The sequence below is a fragment of the Abramis brama genome (assembly GCF_963993115.1).
Source record: "Abramis brama genome assembly, chromosome: 10".
NCBI lineage: Eukaryota > Metazoa > Chordata > Actinopteri > Cypriniformes > Leuciscidae > Abramis > Abramis brama.
The window spans coordinates 33,135,300-33,144,528 of record NC_139972.1 but is presented as its reverse complement, the minus strand read 5'-3'; the positions used below and the strand labels follow the sequence as shown (position 1 = coordinate 33,144,528).

Sequence of the window (9,229 nt, the reverse complement as noted above, 5' to 3'; positions counted from 1 at the left end):
TTATAAACTTGGAATCGCGAGAAATAAAGTCTGAATTGCTAGATATAAACTTGCAATTAAAAAACATACCTTACAATTCAGACTTTTTTCTTGCAATTCTGAGTTTTTCTTGAAATTCTGAGTTTATATCTAGCAATTTTAAACTTAATTTCTCACAATTGTAAGATATAAACTTGCAATTGAGAGTCATAAAGTCCGTATTGCAAAATATAGGGCCCTATCATACATCCGTCGCAATGCAGCACCAGGCACGACGCAAGTGTTTTTGCTAGTTTCAGCCCGACGCAGTTATCATTTTCACGTCCTGTGCCACGTTGTTTAAATAGCAAATGCATTTGCGCCCATTTGTTCACCCATTGGCTGCTGGTTTGAAAACGAGGTGTGTTCAGGCGCATTTTTGGCGCGTTGATATTTTGAGGAACTGAAATAGACTGAGCCATTGACTAACTGAAACCTGGTCTAAAGTCAATGGATTATATTGCCAAATGCAATATTTTTTTTTTTGTTATTTAAAGAGCGCGTTAGTAATGTGCGCCTATAGGCGGGTGCATAATGCGCGTACACTTTATCCCGTAGATGGTCTGCTTTAACCTTGCGCACAACAGAGCCGTTTCCTCGCTATAGAAGCGTTCAGCTTTTCCGCTTGCAAATTCCGCCATGTAAATCCGCCATAGTGCGAGTGCAACTGGCTTTTAAAGGGATTGGGAGATGAGACTCTGATTGGTTTATTGCACGTTACGCCCAAAACACACCCATTACTTATTAAGAATAGGGACAACCCTTTTAGACCATGTGCCGGGTGCGCCGACCATTTTTCATGTCATTAAACTAGCAAAAGTGGATTCGGGTGCACTTGCGCCGTGCGCTTTAGACCATGCGCTTGTTAAAATAGGGCCACAATTCTGAGGAAAAAAGACAGTTGTACAGTTCTAAAACGAGTTATACATTTGAAAAAAGGCTGAATTGTGAGATATGAAGTGAGATATAAACTCACACTTGCGAGAAAAAAAAGTCTGAATTGTGAGATAAAAAGTCACAATTACTTTCATACAATTTTTTTTTTTTTATTATTCTGTGGCGAAAACAAGCTTCCCTACAAACAGAATGCAGAATGCTAATCGAATTTGAATGGAAGTTGAACTAAAATGATTTAAAACTCAAAGAAATTCATAAAATGTCTTTTTTTTATAGAAAAAAAAGAGATTGTCAAGAAAAAACTTGTTTGCTTGTTTGTTTGTTTGTTTGTTTGAAATGTTTGAAAAAAAGTATTGGAAAAAATATTTTGAAGAATTGAAGATTTATAGGCCTTACGGATAGATAGATAGATAGATAGATAGATAGATAGATAGATAGATAGATAGATAGATAGATAGATAGATAGATAGATAGATAGATAGATAGATAGATAGATAGATAGATAGATAGATATTAGAGCCTTAATGTATTAAGTTTAAATGTAATTTTGTAATTAGCACTTCTTCAGTTATGATGCTTTTGGGCAGTAATTCTAATAATTCTAAGATGATTCATGCTAATGAATTAAAAAATGAGACACCCATCTGCACAATACTTTATTAGTAATTCAAAATCGTATGCATTGAACAAAATTAAAAACAAAGATTCAAACTGCGATCTGTTACAATACTTGATTTCGGTCTATGACTCCCATTTCCCGTTCAACACAACGTCAAGGAAATACAGAAAATGACTTTTAAAATGTTCTATAGTTTCTTATTGATTGTTACACTAGTTAGGAATGATAAAAAATATAATACTCGATCATTAGTGCTATATTAATCTAGAGCAAAAACTAATACAGAGCTGTAACACAAAACTGAAATGCCTCAGGTTACATAAGTTTTACTATGATTATATAGTGCCATGAACAAAACAAGTACAGGCTACACTACCACTAGCAGCAGCAATTGCACATCAACAGTCTCGGGGATAAAGGGGTTAAAACACTAAACCTATTCATGCCAAGCCAGAATGGCACGAATTGCACTTCTATCTTGAAAAAAGCCACTGAGACAAAAGAAAATCCCAATTAAGAAAGTCCATTTGTCAAAAGAAACAACAATGTTGCCTAAAAGGGATTCTGAAACCCCAAAACAAAGAAAAATTGTTGCGAGTTGTGTTGAAATTCTACACGAATAAGACCGTTGTCTCTGTCCTTAGTTTAGCATCTGTACAGACTTTATGCAAGAGAGCCGTCCCTTTAACTCGAACTATTCTTTCACTATATTTAGTAATAAACTTTGGAAGTACTGTCAATAGGTCCATCATTTGTCCATGTTTACACTGATTCCTCTTGGTGGCATCATGACAATAAGAAGAGTGGACGCGACAATCTGCATGTACAGATGCTGGGCCTGTATATATTAAAGAAATAGGCATGTCTATCATAATTTGTAGACAATCCTAACGGGATAAAACAAAATCTTACTGGATTAACTAAAATTCTGAGAAACGTTAACTAAAAGAGGCTTGGGGAAAAGAATAGGCACCTCAGTTCATCCATCCTTCTTAGATGATTCACATTTGATCCAGTTTGGATTTGGTTCCGAATCATCAGCGCCGAGTAAAATCCTACTGAATTTGATTCTTAGAGGAGTTTTGTTTGATCCACACAGGAATGGCTCTGAATTTCATTAGAAATCCATCAATATTCAGTAAGATTTTATTGGATTGAATGATCAATGTCTTTCCCCCCAGAATTTCATTTTTATGAAATATAATCTTATTTGATTTGTTGAGGATCGCTTTTTAAGGGGGGGGGGGGGGGGGGGGGGGGGGATTCTTATTACTAAAATAAGATTCTTAGTTTATCCAATTAATTAGGCCTATTCTTTTAATCCAGTAAGATTTTATTGATTAATAAATAAATTAATTAAAAATAAATTTTATCCAGTAGGAGCTTTTTTTTTATTCTTAGAGGGTATTATGTTTGATATCATTGTAATTAACTCCTAATTATGATAGAAATTCCATTTGCATTCAATAAAATCCTGTTGGATTAACCCATTAATGCCTTTTTACTTCATTTCATCCAATAGGATCTTTTTCAATTCTCTCATCTGATCCCATTAGGACTAGCTCCAAATTATTTGATAGGAAATTCCACAGTCCGCATAGTCTTTTCTCCATTGAGACTGTTCATAGATTTCTTTCAAAGACTCCTCCGGGATCTATATGATGAAAACTTATCAACTGTAATGCTTATACAAAGAATTGATATATTCCGTGGGTAATATCATATGAATACATAGGATATTTACAGTGTCCTCCCGAAGCTGGCACTGCGTTATCAAGACACAGCGACCGATTCCAACAAGTTCTCATCCTTCGCCTGTCCCGAGTGTCCCATGTCCTCTGTCACGCCAGGATCCTCCGTGTTTGGGTCAGTTTTCCGCACTGCCGTGGGGGGTCTCACCATGATGCACTGCCGGACCACCGGCTTGCCTTTGCCCGCTTTGGGACTGCGGTTGTCGCGCTCGTATTCCTCCTGGGCTTTCTGTATCTTGCGCTTTTTCATCTTGCTTTTGTGAAAGTGGAAGGTCGTGATGGACACGGCTATTATCCCAATGATCATCGCGATGAGCACGAAAAGCACGACGGTGGATGAGAACGCCTGGAACAACTGATCCACCCGGTCAAAGCAGGTGCCATTGTTGGTCCGAGCGGTTCCGTTTAAGGCACAGTGGGGAATGGAAAGCGCCAGTCTCTCCAAGGTCCGGGCACTCATTTAGTCCGGTTCGGGCTGTGTCTGTATTGCAGGGAAGAATTGAGATGAGAGCGAAAAGAAATGTCCACCCCTGCGAATGCGCGCGCTATATTGCATTCATTTCTCTTGGGGGGGAAACGAGTCCACCTAAAATAGATCCAATGAGGAATCCAGGGTTAGAAAAGAGCATGTGGGGTTTTTAGCGTTACAATTCTAGTCACGTTGGAAATCGTCCTTTAAAACACTTTCAAAACCCACACCTTTGACGCATACAGAATGTGTTTAAGAACAAAAGCGATCTCATTCGTACAGGGCGCGCGCGCGCTGGTCGCTATAACTTTGTGGCGTATGCGCGCAAATAAAGCCGCTATATTCCCTTTTCGCAAAGCTATTCTTTTACAATTACAAAAGGCATATATCTGTTTCAGCATTCATTTCTCAACTGCGGCATTCCTTCAGATCAGCCAGCAGAAGCAGGGCTGTTCATCAATTAGATGCTGTCTGAAGAAAACCATAAAGTAGCCCATACGCAGGAAAAATAAATAACTAGCTTCTCCAGACACATGAACATGCGAAGATCTACATTGAAACCGATAGTTTACCTGCCTCTACTGTAGGGATGTCTCTGCTCCGGAGGCGAAGACCGCTCGTGGTTGCAAATTGTGGAGAAAAAGGAGCTGAATCCAGCCAATCGCCGTGGCTCGCAATGACGTATCGCTTTGAGGATCCAAACGCTCCAGCAACCTCATTCAGACGTACAGTGTATATATATATATATATGTTCAGATGACAATCCAGGGTTTGATATTCTCATTTATGGGGGCTACACAAGGGTATGTTCTGTCAAAAAACGTCCCTTCCCTGCATTTGTCTGATGCACCGCAATTTATCACGCATAAGGTTCCAAAAGGGGGTTTTCACAGAGACGCCATAGAAGAACCATTTTTGATTCTCAAAAGAACCTTGCAGAGAACAGTTGTTAAAAGAAAAGAAAGTGTAAAGAACATTTTAACTGTCTAAAGAACCTTTTTTTTTATTGTGCTGTAAAGAATTGGATGGAAGGTTCCATGGATTAGAATACTGTTCCTTCATTAATGAATAACACACTATTAACATTCTATAACTACTATTAACTAACAAGAAACTCTGATTAACAAATTAGTAAGTAATAGCACTCAGTTGGATGCTAGTTCACTATTAGCTAATCAGTTTTTTTCATACCTCCCAGAGGTTCATAATTAACATGAATAATGCATAATTTATAATAAAAGGTAATGGTAACACACTAGTAATGACTCAAGTGTTACTACATCCTTCTAAATGATCTACTAATAATTTGGATCAGTAAAGTGAAAAACATTATATTGACTGAAGTCATTGTAAGATTTTGAATAGTAATTCCTTCCAATGGATTTGTTAACACATTAGTCCATTACTAGTGTGTTCCCATGATCTTCACTTTAGAATACTGATCCAAATAATTAGTAGTTCCTTTAGAAAGATGTAGTAACACTTGAGTCATCACTATCCAAAACCTTACAAAAACCAGTCAATATTAGTAATCATGCTTTTCACTTTAGAATACGGATCCAAATTGTATCCTTTAGAAGGATGTAGTAACACTTGATTCATTACCAATGGGTTATCATTACCTTATATTATACATTATGCATTAGTAATATTAATTATGAACCTGTTATTAGTAGTTAGTAGTCTTCAGTGAGGTATGAAAAATAGTAGTTACTGATTAGCTAATAGTGAACATTCGACTGAGCGCTATTACTTACTAATTTGTTAATCAAAGTTTCTTGTTTCTTGTACTTATTTGTTCCTGTGTAGGAAATTAATTAATGAAGGAACAGTATTCTAAAGTGTTACTGAACCTTTTTAAGGGTGTATAGGGCAGGGGTGCCCAAACTTGGTCCTGGAAGGCCACTGTCCTGCAGAGTTTAGCTCAAACTTGCCTCAACACACCTGCCTGGAAGTTTCTAGTGTGCTAGTAAGACCTTGAGCTGGTTCAGGTGTGTTCATTTGGGATTGGAGCTGAACCTTTTGTGATGTATTTGCAATGTAAATGTATGTGATAAACATACAGTTTATAAAGTGATATACTGAAGCTGATCACAAAAGCGTAAGGTTGATATGGCTACGTTATGAAATCGTAATTACTGGAATTTTTGCATGGAATAATGCCACCATGCAAAAATCTTTATTAAAATGTAACATTTTTAAAGTCTTAAAACCAAACTTGACCTGCACAAGTTTTTTGTGAGATTCAGCTCGGCAAAAATTCTCTGAAGCTCCAAGTTGTCAAGTATAATGTTCAACCTTCCGTAATGAGAAATGCTTGTGTTGGCTCTCGGGAACCTCACAATATGCTGGGATTCAGTACGAGGTGTTATACCCTTCAAGTTAAAGTTTGTTAATGAAATCCAACACCGTTTTACACGACCGTCCCTCATGTACCACTCCTAAAGACGGAGCATTTCAATCGTCCCACTAATCTATTCCAAAGGCCTATCCAATCCCATTGAGATTAATTACTACATCATTTGTTCTGTGCTGGATAAATGTGCAAAGTGACCTCTATTATCACTCCACCTGCTCAACATCTTCTGTCAATTAATCTTTCAGAATCCAGTGCCTCTGATAATCGTTGGAGTGACCAAATTATTAATTTCAGCACGTCAGGATTTCAACCTCTGATGTACCGTATTATTGACAAAATCTATGCAATTACTTCTTTAAGAGATCAGATTTAAAACTGTACCTGGTATATGATAAAAACTCACAGTTCATGCTTCAAAACCTATAGTTAATGTGTCAGTAAATTGGGCAATGCCACCAACATAAAAAGTGTGTTTGTCGTCTGTGAGCCATATACATTGGTCAAAATGTTTTGGAAATATTTGTTATAAACAAATGTCATGTTTTTTCTACTTTTTTGTTGACACTCGCTGATTTATACTATACAAAAATGTGAGTTTTGTCTAGCCAAATCAGACAGTAGGTAAACATTTACTGGAAAAAGTCAAAACTGTAGTACACAAAAAGAGAACTAAAATAAATGTACTGTATAAATACAAATGCATTTTTAGTACTGCTGTTGCTGCTGCTGCTGTTTAACAGTTTCACAGAGAATCAACATTTAGTTATTGTCCAAATTGTGTGGTATTACTGTAAACTTACTCTTTTGCTCACATGCCAAAACACATAAGGAAATAAATCAATAAGAAATTCAAATCTGATGTGAACAAGAATCTGATTGTTCAGAGATCTGAACTTGTTGTTTTGAGAGAGAAAAAAATATATAATTTGAGAATTGAATCAAAGCTATTGAGAAAAACTGTAAATTGAATTAAATTGAACGATGGAACTGAGTCATATCTAGAGACCTGGGCTGCGTTTCCCGATAACGTTGTCTCTTAGCGCGCTACGAAGACTCTTAAGGTATAACTAAAGGTATATCATTGCTAGGCATGTTCCCCGAACCATACCTTAGGAAGCTGCTTAAGATATACCTTCTTACGTGCGACGTTACCGGGTGCTGTCCGTGGCGATGGTGCTGAATTGGTTGATATCGATTATTCTCTCGTGCAGGGGCTGTTTCACTGCGTTATGTGAGAAAGCGGTGTTCTTTATAAAAGAAGCACTTCAGAAATAGTTGAAATTGCATTTATTAGGACTCATGGGATATTATAAAAATAATCCAAACTATAATAGCCTATAATAGCCTAGCCTATATTTTAAAATTGTATCATATATTGCTGCCATGATAACCATTTCAAATTTTTACGTGCTTTCATCTCTTTCCCATTTTTGTTCGCTGAGGTGGAGCTGCGATGAAATATTGTTCTTATAAATACTTTCCAGCATTTCAGTAATAAAAGTGTACATCTTACGTACGGTGCTCGGCAGTGATCAAAAGGGATTTAAACAGTGAATTTTGAATCTCTTCTTGTAAACTCAGAGATTTGGATTCGGACAGCAATTAAATTACCACACGACCTGTTTGTCAAAAAAACAGTAGGTACTAATTTGGCCAGGGATTTTTACGCGGGTTGGGTGAGAAAAAAACACTGATATTATGGATTCGGACGGCACTAAAATCACCGACTTACCCCTATAAATGTTTAAAATACGAGCCCATGAGAAACAATTAGCGTCCGAATAGGACTTAACTGACAGTAGCCTATGCTTTCACTGGCCTTTAAAAGCGCTCTTTAATTAAATTAATAATAATATAGGCTATATATAATAATATAATTAAAAATCTAACAACAATCAGTGTAATGACAATTTTATTCTTTGCATGAAAACACTTGAATTAGCCTAATTGAACACTGTCTGGCTGTATTAAAACTTCAGAGTTATATTCGTATAGACCTGCAACAGTGATAAGGTAAGGCTAAGAGTGGTCCAGACCAACCTTACGAATGTATGACTTACAGAAGGTATACTTAACTAAGAACGTTTCGGGAAACACGTATTATCGATAAGGTACAGCTTAAGGCGTAACTTAAGAACGACGTAGCATTAAGAAGGTTTCGGGAAACGCAGCCATGGTTATTGTGGAGATTTTGGGAGTGGGCACTTTTGGCAAACCCCTAGCAACCACCCGTACACCCTAGCATCCACATAGAAACTTGGTAATAATCACTCAAATCACCCTATAACTGCATAGATTCACCATGACAACCACCCACAAAACCCTAGCATTGTGGTGACAGGTTTTGCATGGGAAAATTACCACTCACATTTTCTTCATTAAGTATGAAAAATATAGCTACGCTGTGATTATCATTTTAGTGTCCCTTTTTATATCTAAAAATGTACCTTGATTGAAAGGACCTTCTTATGAGTAGATTTTAAATATGTTGCCTAGATTACTGTGTATATTGACTTCGAGAGGTGCATCCTGGGAGTTAACATGTTTGTTAGACACAAACTGCTTTCCCTTACTATCCGGTCCAATTCATCCATTTCTTTTTGTTTTTATTAGACAATCAGATCAAAGGTTTTACATTTTTAAAGATCATGAGAACAAAGATGGAGAGCTAGATAGATAGGCAGACAGACAGACAGACAGATAGATAGATAGATAGATGGATGGATGGATGGATGGATGGATGGATGGATGGATGGATGGATGGATGGATGGATGGATGGACGGACGGACAACAGATAGATGGATGGATGGATGGATGGACGGACGGACGGACGGACGGACAACAGATAGATAGATAGATAGATAGATAGATAGATAGATAGAGAAACAGACAGATATGAGTGTGTGTATATATATTTATATATATATATATAGAGAGAGAGAGAGAGAGAGAGAGAGAATATAGCCTAATATAGCCTGCAATAGAAAAGTTATATAGATAATGATAATAACACCACCATATACAATTCAACATCAATATAGTATTCAAAACTAGTTTAATTAAACATTAAAATGATGTGACAGACCTAGCTAATTAGCATCAATATGCATAGTTA

The 9,229-nt window shown here is 36.9% G+C and overlaps 1 protein-coding gene across 2 annotated transcripts; it reads right to left on the bottom strand.

The window, feature by feature from the left end:
• Window positions 1-1,558: 1,558 nt before the first annotated feature.
• On the bottom strand, window positions 1,559-4,483 carry LOC311091116 (uncharacterized protein C11orf87 homolog). Of its 2 annotated transcripts, none has more exons than XM_084126881.1 (2): window positions 4,327-4,483; window positions 1,559-3,871 (listed from the first exon to the last, which is right to left on the bottom strand). In XM_084126881.1, the coding sequence occupies exon 2, from the start codon at window positions 3,743-3,745 to the stop codon at window positions 3,308-3,310; it is 438 nt and encodes a 145-aa protein (XP_083983007.1). In that variant the 5' UTR covers window positions 3,746-3,871; window positions 4,327-4,483; the 3' UTR covers window positions 1,559-3,307. The 2 variants fall into 2 exon arrangements, with proteins under 2 accessions (XP_083983007.1, XP_083983008.1); XM_084126882.1 differs by having other exon boundaries at window positions 4,331-4,470.
• Between the last annotated feature and the right edge of the window lie 4,746 nt (window positions 4,484-9,229).

Coding starts and splice junctions, on each gene's coding strand:
- LOC311091116 (XM_084126881.1), bottom strand. CDS start 3,745: ATGAGTGCCCGGACCTTGGAGAGACTGGCGCTTTCCATTCCCCACTGT.